The sequence below is a fragment of the Octopus bimaculoides genome, chromosome 2 (genome assembly GCF_001194135.2).
Source record: "Octopus bimaculoides isolate UCB-OBI-ISO-001 chromosome 2, ASM119413v2, whole genome shotgun sequence".
NCBI classification, from domain to species: domain Eukaryota; kingdom Metazoa; phylum Mollusca; class Cephalopoda; order Octopoda; family Octopodidae; genus Octopus; species Octopus bimaculoides.
The window spans coordinates 8,244,434-8,262,316 of NC_068982.1; the positions used below are offsets into that span (position 1 = coordinate 8,244,434).

Genomic DNA, 17,883 nt, shown 5'->3' on the forward strand with positions numbered 1-17,883 from the left:
AGCGTTTACAGCACCTAGGTTTTCCAAGCGGTCACCCATCTAAGTACTAACTAGGCTCGACTTTGCTTAACTTCGGTGATCGGACGAGAACCGGTGTTTTCAAAGTGATATGGCCGTAAGCATTTCGTCCAGCGTGCTAACGATTCTGCCAGCTCGCCGCCTTAATGTATTTTTAAAAATAATGAGAATTATATATGACTGTTTGAAACTTACCCACAAGCGTCATAGATGCAGTCATCGTAGTACATTTCGACTACATTATCTGGCAAATTGTTTCGGCATAATGCAAAGGTACCGCCGTATTTGATAGGAGCACAACTTTCCATAGCCCAATGCCTTCTGGAGGGAAAGAACTGGAATTTAAATATATTGTACAATTAGTTACATTGATAATTATTAATATGAATATTAATATTTCAGTAAATATTATGTAAAATAAAGAAATTATTAGTTCTAAATCTCTGAACGAGAAATATGCAGCAACAGTACTTTAGAGTAAAGTTTATTTGCTAACGTAAAGTGGAAGTCCTGGTTAGGACGAATGTTACTGCTATTTAACCCCAAGAAAACATCTTTTCCAGCACTAACTGCATCCTTATACTTCGAACAAGGGAGCTAGTATCCCTACTATTCCTCTAGGCTGTGTGGAGGCGCAATGGCCTAGTGGTTAGGGCAAATATCTTCTCGCATCAATTCAGAATTAGCAAACCCAATGTCAGAAATATTGCAGACAGGTGGACATGATTGCATGGCACAGGACTCATATTCCTCATAGTCTTCTGTACAGTTTGTATTTCCCTCTTTTAGCGTTCTGTAATAAGAATGGTCATTAAGACCAAAATAATGAGATAAAGTAACTATGTATTTATATTACATGGAAAAATGCGAGCAAGAAAGGTAATATTCTTAAGATTATAAACCTGGAAAAGTACAGGACAAGTTATTACACCTATAAAAGTATAGGACAAACTATTACTTCAAGTAAAGTAAAGAATAAGAAACTTTTTATATTTGACGGATATTTGTCCTCATTTTGTTTGTTGTTAACACAACGTTTCGGCTGATATACCCTCCAGCCTTCATCAAGTGTCTTGGGGAAGTTTCGAACCTGGGTTCTCATTCCTAAGGTATTTTTCGATGTTGTTATTATTATTATTATTATTATTCAGGCCACTGCCTGGAATCGAACTCGGACAACAAACAAGATGAGGACAAATATCCGTCAAATGTAAATAATGTAAATGGACCTTTGTCAGCTTCGATGATGAGTAATGCATCTGTTTACACAAATGAACTGCCTCCTCCGAACTACCTACACAAATGCATCTGTTTACACAAATGAACTTCCAATTCATTGAAATATTGTGTAAGACTATTACACAGATACATAATTCTCAGGTAGAAAAAGATCATGACACGGAATGTGATAATAATTTATCTTTGAAGGCGGCGAGGTGACAGAAACGTTAGTACGCCGGGCGAAATCCTTAGCGGTAATTCGTCCGTCTGATGTTCTGAGTTCAACCATGTTCTTGGCAACCATGTAGTTCCGGTTTCAACCCCAGAACATATGAATGGAATTTTATTGATAGAAACTGCACAGAATCCAGTCTTATAGATATGTCCGTATGTGTGTGAGTGAGAGTGTGTGTGAGAGTGAGAGTGTGTGTGAGTGAGAGTGTGTGTGTCAGTGAAAGTGTGTGTGCTTTTGAGAGTGTGTGTAAGTGAGAGTGTATGTGAGTGTGTGTGCATTAAGACTTTCCCTGATACATAGCGGCATGCAAACATTGCCGAGAAAACTGAGAAAGCAGGGCTTTCTAAATAAGTCCATAGCAATATTTGTTCTGTAATGAGTTCTAGATACTCCCTTGTCCCTTTCAGCATCACAAATGCTATGAACCAGGGATTGGCTAATTGGATGCCTCTAACCAGTTATGTTATAGTTCAACAACTGTGATGTAAAACAAAAAAGCATTTATTACATTAATAAATATATTTTCGATTAAATGTGTGAAATTTTGAAAATAATCTTTAATATCTTACATCGCAAGGGTGCATTGTGTATTCTGGTTTGTCTTGAGGAATTAAGGGACAATCATACAGCCGCCAACTGTGGGCAAACGCTGAAGCTACATGTTCAAAAGAATTAGATCTTGATATAAAGTCATTCGTAGAATCCTGATCAAAGTTGCCACATAAGCCTTGCACTTTTCCCATCCATTTTTCAGTCAGGTGAATGTAAACCCTTGTTCCTAGAGTGGGGAAAAATTTATATGATTTTATGTGAGAAATACAAAAACATATGAGATAAATCTCATAGTTGCTTTTTAAATATAAGGTTTTAAAAAATGTCGACACAAACTTGCCATTGCCATTGGATGATACAAACTTCTTGATTTAAAATAATTTAAATTTAAACTCTCTGTAAAACTCATGTTAATTTATGTTCCAAATGTCAGGTTAATAACGACAAACTTATTTTACTAAATTCTTTATTATTTTCAAAATTAATAGATACAAGGTCTGTGTATTCAACAGAAATATATTAACAAATGGGGTTAGGAAATTATGTATTTACTCTTTATTATTAACTTAAGATGAAAGCATCTTATGAATCAGAATATGTTGGTTTTTATTCTGTAGGTGGCACTCTACTGTGTTACTAATAACTATATACAACTTTCACTTGCTTGAATATCCAAGACACAAACAGATTGAAGCATAGATCACTGATAAAGAACAAAGTAAATTTTGAATTATTGTCATTGTTAATAAAATTTGAATATAAGCAAATTAGTCAAATGCTGTACAGGATACATAAAAGCATATCAAAATGATTACGATTAATGGAAAGTAAACTAAAACCTACCAAGATCCCACTGTACTGTTAGGCCGATACTTGTGAAAAGAGAGAAAAAAAAATCAGTCTTCTTAATTGAGATACCAGCTGATGTAAAACCTCGGTCAGAAATTTCTTGGCCATTAATTGTAGGTGTGTTGCCTTGTACAAAGTTAATGGTGTTACCAAAAATATGAACGATTATATCCTTTGTACATGTTACGGCTGGATAACCACACTTGACGTTTTTTGTTGTAATAGAAAACGTCCCATCCGTTGATTCAGACATGACATATTCACAATTTCCATGAAAACTGTAGTGGATGCCATCAAAAGTGGAGTGATGGGGTTCTCCGGATGCCCAGCAAGTAGCTAAAAAGTAAAACATCCTTTTAAGTGAAGTTAAATAAACCATTAATAAAATTTATTATCATTATCTGTTTAAAATTCAGTTCCATACTTTTATGTGTTATACATAGCGTCATAAACAAATCAGCTAAGTTTGGTATAAAGTGTACTAATGTATAACCTAGCTCTTTATACTTTTATAATTACCAATTAATTTGATATTAATTTGCAAGAGCATCAAATGACCTAGGTAAATATTTTAGTTTTATCAATGTATTTCTACATTTTCCACGTAACTGGCCTCGTTTCGACAATATAAGTAGAATCATGAAATTTAATGACAAGGGGAACAATAGCTTGAACTTCTTCCTAGTGTTGTCACATTGCCGAATTCAAATTTTACAAAGACTTCCTTCACGTTGTATATTTAATAATATAAACACTAGTAATAATTACATAACAAATCAAAATTATTGAACATAACAACACAAAAGAGAGAATTGCTTTTTTAATAATACTGAAGATACAATGGCAGCATTCTAAGCTGCAAAATGATTCAGTAATACTCTTTTACTCTTTTTCTTGTTTTAGTCATTTGATTGCGGCCGTGCTGGAGCACCGCCTTTAGTCGAGCAAATCGACCCCAGGACTTATTCTTTGTAAACCTAGTACTTATTCTATCGGTCTCTTTTGCCGAACCGCTAAGTTACGGGGACGAAAACACACCATCATCGGTTGTCAAGGAATGTTGGGGTGGACAAACACAGACACACACACACACACACACACACACACACACATATATATATATATACACATATATATATATACACATATATATATACGATGGGCTCCTTTCAGTTTCCGTCTACCAAATCCACTCACAAGGCTTTGGTCGGCCTGAGGCTATAGTAGAAGACACTTGCCCAAGGTGCCACGCAGTGGGAATGAACTCGAAACCATGTGGCTGGTAAGCAAGCTACTCCCGCGCCTATGTTTAAAATATAAAAATAATATAGAACTGCATGTAAACTAACACTAAATATACATCTTGATACTTGTAATGAACTATATTAAATCAATCACCTATATAATTTATTTTGAAATTTCTTTCAGCTTTGAGCGTTGGTGTGTGTGCGTCACTCTATCAATGATGGCACTGAAGGTGATGACAGTAGCAGATTAACCAGCTCTAATGTCATTGACCCTAGTACAGTTGCCACAACCAGAGATGATGACCAGTCCAGACCAGCGACAGAGAGGTAACTGACGACCCCAGTATTATAGATGATGACCAAACCATTATCATCGACACTGATAGAGTGCCCATCCCCGCACCATATGTTGCCACCATCCACATATGTTACCACCATATGTTGCCACCAGTTGGTAGCATCAAGCTAACCATATGACCAGAGACGAAAACCACGCCAATAACATCCGTGGAGGCGGCAGACGTACCAACACCGCTGGATCATTGCGCCATAACGACAACATCAACACCGGTGATACCAACGACATCCCCAGGCCCGGAGCCTACCAGAGATGCATCAGGAGTGCAAATGTAGCCACCTCCCAAGCTTGTAAATATATCGGATTGGCTAGCACATCTTTCAACATCTTTCAAACAACGCTTTCGCAACCACCAGTCATCTTTCAGTGTCCCAGAAAGACGTTTTGTTACATCCCTGGCCAGCCATGTTTGGCACCTCAAAGATCAAGGGACCCTATACGATATCAGGTGGAAGATCATAGAACATCCAGGCCCATATATCAATGGGAGTGGCCGTTGCAAAATCTGCATCGCAAAGAGAACCAAAATTCTTAAGGACACACACACATACATACGTACACACACACACACACACACACACACACACACACACACACACACACACACACACACACACACACACACACACACACACACACACACACACACACACACACACACACACACACACACATATATATATATATCATTAAGATTCAGATTTGAAAAAAGATATGCACCATGTTATTATTCATTTGATTATATATATATTTATACATGTTTACACACATAGATTCATATATATATATATATATCAAAGTTCAAGGAGGGAGAGAAGACATTAGTTTATTATCCTCCTAGTCCGCCCAATGCATACTCAAAATGGGAATACAATCAAGTATATACTTATATATTTTTCATTATAATCCCAAGGTTTGGCGATCACAATATATATGCACTTTTGTGTATGTATATATACTTGATTATTGTATTTGGTTAGCAAGATTTTTGGTGTGAATTCGTGAGTTGAAACAAATTTCGTTTTATCTTGGGAGAGTCATTATGCCAATAATAATATCACCTGCACAGGTTCGAACCCACTTTTAGTATTATTATTATTCGACAATTGGTTAAATACCAAATCAATTGGCTGTTTGTTATTCACAGTTCTTTCGCCGTTCCTCGTGATCTTTTCAGTGACATAGTTACCTCCCCTCTGGCTCCATGGTCTGTAAAATCTCTTCTGATTCTGTCTCTGAACTGGTCTTGTCTGTGTTTATGCATGCTTGTATGTGTGTCAATAGACGTGTGTTTGCTTAGAAGGGTAGGTAAGGGTGAGAGTAGACGAAGAGTTTGTGTGTGTGGATGTACGTGCGCGTGCACATGTGTCTGGTTGTGTGTGTACACCCCTGTGACTCCTCGTACGTGTTTGTGTGCTCTGAACATGCGTAACATCTTTAAGGCTTTGTTTGTTCTTGGTCAGTTCGCTGTCATATCTGCTGAAGATTTATGGGTTTGAAGTGTAGTTCTTTTTGTGGAGAGGGAGAGGGGCGGGGAAAATAAGGTAGGTGGGAGTGTCTGAGCGAGTGTGTTTGAGCGGTTGAGTCATGTATGCACTTATGTGTGTGTTTCCTTATTCGAGTGTATTCAAGTGTGTGTGTGTGTGTGTGTGTGTGTGTGCGCGCGTGTGCGCGCGCGTTTGTGTGCATCTGGGGCTTATGTCTAAAAGGAACTATCTGTGTATGTTTGCGTGTGTGGGTTCTTGTGTATGTGCATGTGTATTTCTGCGTGTATGTGTGTGCGTGCTTGTGTACCCGTGCATGCATGAGTGTGTGTGTGTGTGTGTGTGTGTGTGTGCACGTGTACCTATGCATGTGTGTGTATGTGTGATGAGTGTTTGTGTGTGTGGACATGTATCTGATTGTGTGTTGTTGTATTTCTGTGTATGTGTGGGTGTTCGTCCGTACGTGGGCGTAGATGTGTATGGTTGTGTATAGGAAATGTTCATAGTTATATGTAAATATTCATATAGAATCCTTTGTTACATTCTGTCACAAACCTTACCTTATCGATACCCACCGATGCTTACATACACAGGTTAGCACGGGTATAGACGTTGTACACAGTTACAACTCCAATACACATCCATACATTATTTTTACCTCTCTCTCTGGCACCACCGCATCTACTTCCAAGATCCACTTCTATATAATGCAGAATAGTTATGAATCTCCCCACCCCCGTGCTGGATTTAGGACAAATGAGGTCCTGTGCTAATTAAGTTATGAGGCCCCTTGCTTGGACAGAGCCCCGTTGACCAGGGGCCCTGTGCTTAAGCACACTTCAGCCCAATGGTAAACCTGGCACTGCCTCCACCAGACCAAATCTTCTTTTGTCTCTCCCATCATTCTTTGACCTTTCCAATACTTCACATAAAGGAACCTCTCTCTGTACTATTCTCCTTCTCAGGTGTGGGATTTTGGGGTTTTGTATTACAAGTGACTTCACTAGTGTATACGTATATGAATACACACACACACACACACACTCACACACACTTTACACAGTGGAAATTGTTTTCGACTATGAATTTAAAATAAGATTAGGCTTAAAGTGTTTCAAATCTCACCTGGGCAACTATCTGTTTTTCTTTCATCTTTCCATACTCCATTGGTACATGTTCTGCAAAAGTAACATTTTCATGGCATCAAAATATTTTGAAAGATATAGATCAAACTGGAATCTTTTTCAGTCACTGCCATGGTTCTGAACTTAAATTTTGCTGATGGAAGTAAAACAGTTTATTCAGGCAAATAAAAAAAAAAGAGTTTAACAATGAAAATAGCTTAAAGCTTTCATTATCTTGTTCTTAATAAGGGGCGATCTGGCAGAATCGTTAGCACGCCAGACGAAGCGCTTATCGGTATTTCGTCTGTCTTTACGTTCTGAGATCAAATTCTGCCGAGGTCGACTTTACCTTTCATCCTTTTCGGGTCGATAAATATATAATTGATTGCCCCCCCCCCTCCCTCCAAAATTTCGGGCCTTGGGCCTAGAACAGAAATCATTATCATGTTCCTAATGATCTATGAATTTTTTTTATATTCTTTTACTTATTTCAGTCGTTTGACTGTGGCCATGCTGGATCACCATCTTTAGTCAAACAAATCGACTCCAGGACTTATTCTTTGTAAGCCTAGTACTAATCTATCGGTCTCTTTTGCCGAACTGCTAAGTTACAGGGATGTAAATACACCAACATCAGTTGTCAAGTGATGGTGGAGGGACAAACACAAGCATACAAATCCACACACACACACACACACACACACACACACACACACACACACATATATATACGATGGGCTTCTTTCAGTTTCCGTCTACCAAATTGACTCAAAAGGCTTTGGTCAGTCTGAGGCTATATTAGAAGACACTTGCTCAAGGTGTCACTCAGTGGGACTGAACTCGGAACCATGTAGTTGGGAAGCAAGCTTCTTACCACACAGCCACTCCTGCACCTATAGTGCCTGTATTTTTTTCAACTCATTAAAAGTTTAGGTAAAGTTTAGGCGCATTAAAAGCTTAGGTGCAGCAGTGGCTGTGTGGTAAGTAGCTTGCTTATCAACCACATGGTTCCGGGTTCAGTCCCACTATGTGGTACCTTGGGCAAGTGTCTTCTACTTTAGCCTCGGGCCGACCAAAGCCTTGTGAGTGTATTTGGTAGATGGAAACTGAAAGAAGCCTGTCATATATATATATATATTTACGTACGTATATATAGGCACAGGAGTGGCCGTGTGGTAAGTAACTTACTTACTAACCACCTGATTCTGGGTTCAGTCCTACAGCATGGCATCTTGGGCAAATGTCTTCTACTTTAGCCTTGGGCTGACCAAAGCTTTGTGCGTGGATTTGATAGATGGAAACTGAAAGAAGTTCACCATATATATATGTGTGTGTGTGTGTGTGTGTGTGTGTGTGTGCGCGTGTGTATGTTTGTGAATCTGTGTTTGTCCCCCCCAACATGGCTTGACAACCGATGCTGGTGTGTTCACGTCCCTGTAACTTAGCGGTTCGACAAAAGAGACCAATAGAATAAGTACTAGGCTTACAAAGAATAAGTCCTGGGTTCAATTTGTTCGAATAAAGGTGGTGCTCCAGCATGGCCGTAGTCAAATGACTGAAACAAGTAAAAGAGTAAAAGGATATCAAAATACCTAACTTATACATAAGGATCTTACATAAAATTATCACAGAAAATTTTAATTCGACCATGGACATAGTGTTTTCAAATTTTGGCACAAGGCCAGCAATTTTGGCCTTCTTGCTAATCACAAATAACAACCACAGTAAAACAGCCAGCGTGCTCACCCAGAGACCCCCAAACTCTGGGTGAGACTTGGGACAGCACTTATAAAACAAAACAAAAACAATGTAAACAATTATAATAATTATTATTATAATAAAACTCTTAGTTCTTGCTTCTCCTGAAATGACTAAATGACAATCATAGTCGATGACCAATAACAATTTGACAAGAAGCAGCTTTATGAAATGTAATGTCTACCAGGAATTTTTGTTAATTTTAATTCTACTACTTGCTTTGCTATCTTAACACAACATACGTTTTCTTATAATGCGTAGACATCATCAAACGGAATGTGATGATTATGTTAAATACTTACAGATCACTACAGCCAATTTTCAGCTTGCTCCTTGCAATCATCCACGTATCTCCATATTGGCATGGACAGTCCTCAGGTGGGACACAAGTTCCCTATTTTTGGATGAAAAATAATTTTTATACAATACAAAGAAAAACAACTTAAAAAACAAATGAGTGTAAGATCATTATAGTTAATTTATGATAATCTTTAAACTATCTTTAGTAATAAAACAAACTGTTATAGCCTACACTATTGAATCAGCAACACAAATCTGTGAGCCTAAGTGAAATACAAATGAAAATCATTCAAAAACCATCAAAATATAAAATGGAATATTTTAGGATTATTTTATTATACTTTCTTTTCAATAATTAGCTATAATTAAATATTAATGTTAATAAGATATGACTACATTAATTGATATTGAAACGATTACATCAGCCAACAAAATAAAATTTATATGGTCACTAAAAACGCTAAACTAACTGTAACCAATTCTCCTTCAAACCACATACTATTGGCTTTTTTTTTTTAAAGTGACATTGGAAAGTTTGGTCCCAGAAACAAAAGACTGGATAGATATTGCTAGAATGATTAGTGCTGAGCTGGTCTGAAACAACAACAATAATAAAAACAACTTTTTATTTGTAGTAAAGATTGTTTGCCAACATAACATGGCAGTCCTGGTTTATGACGAATGTTGCTGTAATTTAGCCCCCAGAGACATCGTCTCCAGCTGGCTATACGACATGATCTGTGTCCTTATATTTTTGAACAAGGGAATCTAGCACCCCCACTCAGCTCGAAACAATATCTGTGTATCACGATTTCTGGGTTACTTCCCTTCATCAGCACAGAATAATATTGTCAAATAAGGTAGTCTTTCTTAAGTAAAATTCATAGTTTACCATGAAGTATATAAGACAGTATGTTTGAAATAAATTGATCTTAATTGGTAAAAGACAAAATCTTACATTTGGGGAAAGAACTAAATACTTAGGACATCGACAACCTTCAAATTCATTTTCAAAAACCATGCATTCTTCAGGTTTGGATAAAGTTGAGCAAGTTTCTTGGCATCCAGTTGCATTTGTAATCCATATTTGGTTTCTTGGACAAATAACTTCTTCAAGTGTTGGCACACACTTCCATTTTCCTCGAATGCAAGTACTGCAAGAAATAATTAACAGAGGAAGGATATTTCTTAGTTGTGTTAATTGGTAAACATGAGTTGCAGAAAAGAAACAAAAAAAAATAAAGGAAAACAATACCACCAAATAGTTTTCATTTTCAATTTTCTTAATCGTTGGAATCAAACAAACATCACCTCATTTAAAGCAACCTCCTAATTCTTGGGTGCCTTCAGCAGAGTTTGTACCAATATAAGCACTTAGACCAGACAGTCTGTTTCAGAAAACGGCAATTCTAGTGCTTTTTCATTCAGTTATAGTTTCACAGAGTTTCAAGGCTTTCTGAGGAAGAGTTTGCCAGCAGATAATGTAGGGTCTCTGTTAGCCAAATTATAATCATGTAATTATGCAGAAAGCACTGGATTTATATAAGTTCATTCAAGATAATAGTGTGGCAACTAAAATACACAAGAGGACTGCTAGAAATAACAGCTTGTTCTTCCATTAATCATACACTAAAGTTTAAAAAAGACACATTTAATGTGATGTAGGTTCCCTACACACAGGGAAAAAGACAGAGTGATCATGGCTGGAATACTTTTGGTTAGGGGTCTGCTGAGCCAAGGCTGTTCGGAATCTAAATAATGACAACAACACAACCCATTCACTCATTGGTTCATTTCCATTTATCTCTCTTTCAATAAGTATATTTTTTACTGCAAAACTATCTCAATATTTTACTAGATTGAATAAGAAAAGGTTCACTCAATATTTCTTCCATTTTATGCTTAATATTCATGAACTCAGACCAGCACCGACCTTACTTTTCTTTCATGAGACAAAGCTGTCTTAATCTTTAAACTAGTCTATCGCTGCTATCGTTTCATCATCCTTCTCAAGTTAGTTTCTATATTTATTCAGAATAATTTTCTCTTCAATTCATCTCTCTCATTTGGTCATTAGCAGCAAAGATCTCCAAGAATTTTTAATAAGCCTCTCTCTGCCTACCTCTTAGATCTTTTGCTATTACATTTGAACCTCTTTGAGAACCAAAAATCGTTTTAATGTCAAAATGTATTGTGGAACCCTGTTTCAACTTACTTGTTCACATCTTCCCATCAATCACTTCCAATCTTCCTAAAATCAAATTCCTTTTCCTGAAGGTGAAATACTATCCCTATCCCAGACCAGTCTCTGTTTCTATCTTACCCCTAAGCCCAGTCTTTACCTCGTCCTAATAATTTCTGGTCTCTCTTGCTATCTGAATTCTGCCTAATAAAAGAAACCTACAACACATTAACTAAAAACAACATTCACATGTTTGCAAACATGTGGGTAACTGGTGGAAGCTACCATAAATCCAAACAAATTATTCTTGACAGCAAATGTGTTTCATCATTGATGCATCCAAATCAGCAATGCAGATGATAAAAAAAGTCCCCTCTTACTAGGCAGTGGTGGACTGGTCAGGTTGCCTTCTTGCCCAATGGCAAGTGGGCTCCTGCGCCATTAGAATCCATATATGGGGGCTCATGTTAGTATCTAGGGGGCCTGTCCCCTCAAGTTTGAGAATTTTTTACTCACTCCTAGAAGAATGCTTTAATTATTTCAGCCTGGCTGTGTTTGCAGACAGTTGAAAAGAATACATTTAGCAAAAAAAAAAAAAAAAAAAAAAAAAAAAAAAAAAAAAAAAAAAAAATAAATGTATTGTAGTTTCAGGTGGGCCCCTTTAGTCTCCTGGCAACCAATATTTTTAGACCCAGTCTGCCACTGTTACAAGGTGTGTTTCCCAATTCCCTTTACATGACCAAAACCCACTATCAACAAGACCACAAAGGTTTCACATGAATCTATTCTGTACTTGTACTAGAAGAGAAAATTTATTAAAATTTACTGCGACCATCTGGAATTATTCAGTTTACATGAGAAAACATCCAGATGACTAACAGAAAAAAAAAAGCAATGGTTGCCCTTTATGCATCGCACTCCTTGCTAACACTCTCACTTCCCAAATGGCTGTTTAACTTCCTGTTTTTTTTTTCAAAAACGTCTTTGCTGCCTTGAAGAATTCTATAATTTGTTTTTCCCAAATAAGCATGTAGAAAATATCCACACATTTGTTTCCTACTTTAAGCATTACTCTGAAGGCATCCAGCTAAAATCCTTCCTAAATCACTTCCCCAAACATATTTGTTTTGCTACTTGCACCTCTAAGCAAAGTCACTGATAACCACCAAACTGATTATGCTATTCCTTCTAATATCCTTAAAGTGCTTCTCTCAAAAGACCAATTCTGAAATGTATTTGGAAATTATATCTTGTGAAATGCATCACAATGTATCATTGCTCAGGGTACTTAACCCTTTATGACTGTTTTTTTTCAAATGGCCACAATGATGTTATATTTCAGTGCACTACACAAGGAATCGCTGTTCTCCATTAGCACTGATAGGTCCTCAGTTTCATATGGTATGTCTTTATCAACAGTGTCTACGTATTTGAGAGAATTTCATCCTCCATTAAGGTGCTGAAGTTTCAAAAATGTTTAAAAAATCAGCAATTCTTATGGCATGCAGTTCAGAATGAGATCATTGGCAGTCAAAGCCTATGCTGCACTGTGCACCAATAGCAGAGGAAGGTAGAATGTGGCCATAGATTGCCACTTTGGACTTTACTCCTGCCATGAAATGCTTTATGCTCTCATGGCATGGAATGCCATTGGGGCAATCATAAAGTTCCTTCTTTAGAGTCCAGGTTCTGGTGTCATAGAAAAGAATGCTCTCTACATATGGCCTAAAGAATATCAGCTTTTGTGATTCTGAAATACTTGATTATCAGACCTGTTGACCTTTGTTGGAGGTGCTTGAAGCTTGTTCCATGCATGTCAAGAAGTCTTTCTTGTTGTTAGTAGAATAGGATCCAAGGTACTTGAAGTCACTGGCCTCATTGAGTTGTGTACCATTATTAGAGTAAATGAGCAATGCTGTACACTAATACATGCTAACAGTTAATCAGATTGTTCCAACAATGGCAAATTAGAAGCATGTATTGCAGTACATTGCTATTAGATGTAAAAGACGGCAAAATATATTTTCTTCTTTCACAACTGCAATCAAATTAATTATTCTTAAAGCATATGAAATAAATAAATGAATAAATTTTGTAACACTCCAGCGACAGCCTTAGAACAACATCATCAAGATAATAAGAATAATAGAACCATTCAGACATACCAATCGAGTTGTCTCCTATGGATCACTTCTCCAGCTTTGTAGTGTTTCTGTTCAAATTTATTGAAGCATGTACATTTATCGATTGCTACACAATTTCTCCGATTATCCAACAATGTTCCATTGGGACAACGACATCCAAATATGCATCCTTCTTCGCATTGCATTCCCTCTTTGGAAAGATCATTACAAGAAGATTGGCATGAAGATCCACAATATGTATACTTTTGACCACTTCCAGAAGGACACTTTACAACTATTGTCAAAATAGAATAAATTTCTTGTTAACAATACACAATATATGTTTTACTGAAGTATATTGAAATAGTTACATAAGTTATATTAGTTTCACTAATTCATAGACAGATCATACTTTCATTCATCATTTTTTTTACTTCTATTTCTATTAATATTTCCAAGAGGTTTCTGCAGGTTCTATTTCTAATTTATTAATTTTCCCAGAAAAAGAATAAAGAAATTTTCATTTTTAAATAAAGAAATAACATAATACTGCTTTACTCAGAGCTTTGTTTTCCTGTTCAATAATTGACAAGAATTAATTCCAAGCATTAATGTTCTTCAATACAATCTCTGTTATTAATATTTTATAAATCATTCTTTTATCTTCTATCTTTTACTTGGTCCAGTCATTAGATTGCGGCCAAGCTGGGGCACTGCATTAAAGAATTTTAGTTGAATGAATGGAGTCTAGTACTTATTTTTTTAAAGCCCAGTACTTAATCTATCAGTCTCTCTGGCTGAACTGCTAAGTTAATGGAACATAAACACACCAGCATCAGTTGTCAAGCAGTGGTGGAGAACAAACAAACACACACACACACACACACACACACACACACACATACACGCACACACACACGCACACACACACACACACACACACACATAGTATAAAAGGGATAAATTATCCTGGTGGATACTGTGTTATCTCACAAATTGACAGAGATGGCAGTGGAGGTTTATTCACATCCAAAACTCTTCTTATTAAAAAGTTTCATGCTGCATATATAACCCTAACCCTACATAAGTTTCGACTGTGTTGAAGCGTATGTAGGTTAGTGTTATATATGCTGTAGAAAACATTTTAATAGAAATGTTTTGGATGTGAATAAATCTCCACTCTCCTCTTTGTTATTAATTATATATATATATATCATCATCATCACCATTGTTTAACGTCCGCTTTCCATGCTGGCATGGGTTGGATGGTTTGACTGAGAGCTGGAGAACCAGATGGCTACACCAGCCTCCAATCTGATCTGGATATATCACGTTGGGGTTATAATATTTTTATTGATGCCAGAGCCACTTGACTGGCTCCTGTGCTGTTGGCACGTAAAAAGCACCCACTATACTCTTGGTGTGGTTGGCATTAGGAAGGGCGTCCATCTGTTGAAACATTGCCACATCAGATTGGAGCCTGGTGCAGCCACTGGCTTTCCAGACCTCAGTCAAACTGTCCAACCCATGCCAGCATGGAAAACAGAATTTAAACGATGATGATGATATACATACATACATATATACATATATGTATATCATCATCATATATACATACATTCATATATATGATATATATATACATACATTTATGTATATATATATATATAGATATATATATATGATTGGGTTCTTTCAGCTTCTGTCTAGCAAAACCACTCAAGGCTTTGGTCAGCCAGAGGCTATAGTGATAGACACTTGTCCAAAGTGTCACATAGTGGGACTGAGTCCAGAACCATGCTGTTGGGAAGCAATCTTCTTACCGTATAGCCCAACCTGCGCCTATATTAATTGTATTTGTGTTTGATCTACACGAATTTTTGTAATACATAACATAAATTATTAAATATTTCTTGCTTTTGAGAATAAAATTATCGATAAAGGATAAGCAAAGATATGAATGTTTGCTACCAAATTCTTCACTCATACAAAAAATATTATACTTACCGCATAAATTATTAAGAGTCCTGTTTGATCGCCAGTCCACTATTATTTTGTTATCAGCACATTCTTTTGTATAGGATTGCATGGCAGTACAAAATCCTTTTGAACTGAATACTTCACTTGCGCATATATCTCTCATGCATAAATCATAATATGGTTTGATTGCAACTGTATCACGACATTGCAAAAATACAGGGCTTTCTTGAAGGTAGCTACAATATTGCTTGGCAGTTACTAGGTTCTAGAAATATATGTTAACAGTTTTTGATTAATAATAAGAAACCTGCATAAATCATTTTAAAATGTTGCTATTTAAAAAACAAAATCATCTTTGATATGACTTCTGTAATCATAAATGCTATGAGAAAGATAATAGGGAAATAATGGGAATGACATCAATGTGTTTAGCAATTGATTGTATGCATTGTTTGAATGTATGTATATTACTGGCACCCGTGCCAGTGGAGCGCTAACAGCACCATCTGAGTGGGATCACTGCCAGAGCAGTCGTCTCGCTCCCATGCCGGTGGCATGTAAAATGCACCATTTGAGCGTGATCGTTTCCAGCTTCGCCTTACTGGCACTTGTGCCAGTGACATGTGAACAAAATATTGGACTGACTCCTGTGCAGGTGGCACATAAAAAAACACCATTTTGAGCGTGGCTGTTGCCACTATCGCTGGACTGGCCCTCATGCTGGTGGCACATAAAAAACACCCATTATACTCTCAGAGTGGTTGGCGTTAGGAAGGGCATCCAGCTGTAGAAATTCTGCCAAATCGGATTGGAGTCTGGTGTAGCCATCCACTTTGCCAGTCCCCAGTCAAATCGTCCAACCCATTCTAGCATAGAAAGCAGACGTTAAATGATGAAGATGATGATGATTACAAAATGAAAACTGTTCAATTGTTGAGCAAAGATATATAATAGTAAGGTGTTGTTAATCATATTGGTAAGCTCTTATGAATGAAGCTTAAATTTTTGTAATGAACGGAATCTAAAAGGAAGATATGGGTACTTATTCTCAAAGATGAAAGTAATATTTTAAAATGACGAGGAGATTTTAAAAATGATGGAAATGATGCTTACATCAACATATACTGAACAGGGTTCTATTTCAATGTCTTCTCTTTGATCAGCGAAGCATGAAGATGCCAGGAACTCCTGAGTAAACTTAGTTTTGTGTAAAGATAATCCATTAAGGCCAACAAATTCATTATTTATATTAGAATCAAAATTTCCACAGAGACCTTGAACCTAGATTAAGATTAAAAAAAAAAAACATACGAATATAAAACTCATGAGATTATATATTAGAATACATTCAGGTGGAAAAGATAAGAACATGAAAACATTAACTGGTAATGAAAACAACATAACATGGATATCCATAACATGGATAAGAGGGATATTTTAGTTCTATACAAACATTTAGAACATTCTATGAGTTTACAAGCATTTCCCCTTTTGATATTGAGACCAAAATTTCATGAAATGTAGACATGAAATATCAAAAAGGGCTTGCATAAAAAAACAAAACAAAACAAACTATTGACAAAAATTAGGCATAGCTCTGTGTTTGGCAAGCTTCCTTCCGAACTATGAAATCTTGGGTTCAGTCCTACTGTGTGGTACTGTGAACAAGTGTCTTCTACAAAGCCCTAGGCTGATCAAAGCCTTGTAAGTGAATTTGGTAGATGGAAACTGAAAGAAGCAGACAAAACCCAACAAGGCAGAAATATTCATCCAACATTCTCACTATTGCTGTTGGAGGATCCTCATCCATTACTCATATAATTATGTGTTTTTAAACACATTGTATCCATGAAATATATTATTCTTGGATGAATACCACAGTTAATTTGCCTTTCACGATGTATGTGTATTAAGTATGATACACAGATGGCTATTTTAATCTAATACTGCTTCTGTGGCATATAAAAAATAAAAAAAAACAGAAAAATAATAGCATAAACCACAAGACATGAAACATATTCTTAACCTTGATACTTATTGGTAAAACATTTTATATCTAGCTATAACACACTTGACTCACACAAATTATCCTCTTCATATTATGATAAAGATACAAAGATGATGTTAAATACAAACTTGTTACCAGTTCTAGAATTTATTACTTTAATTTTGAAAAAGGCTTATACCCAAGGTTTTTTGCATGGCTTAAGAAACCAGACAGATTGATTCATTAACATTCCTTTCAAGCTATTGCAAGTTGGTGGCTGGAAGAAAGACATATGTAGAGAGGGGATTCTCATGGTTCCAGGTTCATTCCCACTGCGTGGCACCTTGGGCAAGTGTCTTCTACTATAGCCTCGGGCCTACCAAAACCTTGTGAATGGATTTGGTAGACAGAAACTGAAAGAAGCCCGTCGTATATATGTATATATATATATATATATATATATAT

At 36.5% G+C, this 17,883-nt stretch overlaps 1 protein-coding gene and 1 non-coding gene across 2 annotated transcripts in view; both read right to left on the bottom strand.

Annotated features, from left to right (window-relative positions):
• LOC128247133 (SCO-spondin-like) overlaps positions 1 to 17,883 on the bottom strand; it is a 61,006-nt gene that overhangs the window by 14,455 nt on the left and 28,668 nt on the right. Inside the window, exons 14-22 of the mRNA XM_052965953.1 lie at positions 16,545 to 16,712; positions 15,459 to 15,696; positions 13,494 to 13,746; positions 10,105 to 10,300; positions 9,149 to 9,240; positions 7,090 to 7,142; positions 2,945 to 3,211; positions 2,044 to 2,252; positions 214 to 353 (exon numbers count right to left, since the gene is read on the bottom strand). Coding sequence (XP_052821913.1) covers positions 214 to 353; positions 2,044 to 2,252; positions 2,945 to 3,211; positions 7,090 to 7,142; positions 9,149 to 9,240; positions 10,105 to 10,300; positions 13,494 to 13,746; positions 15,459 to 15,696; positions 16,545 to 16,712 — 1,616 coding nt within the window. The remainder of the gene's footprint in view (positions 1 to 213; positions 354 to 2,043; positions 2,253 to 2,944; positions 3,212 to 7,089; positions 7,143 to 9,148; positions 9,241 to 10,104; positions 10,301 to 13,493; positions 13,747 to 15,458; positions 15,697 to 16,544; positions 16,713 to 17,883) is intronic.
• LOC128247210 (5S ribosomal RNA) lies at positions 3 to 121 on the bottom strand. The gene has a single exon (XR_008263595.1). It is a non-coding gene; the product is annotated as a 5S ribosomal RNA (ribosomal RNA).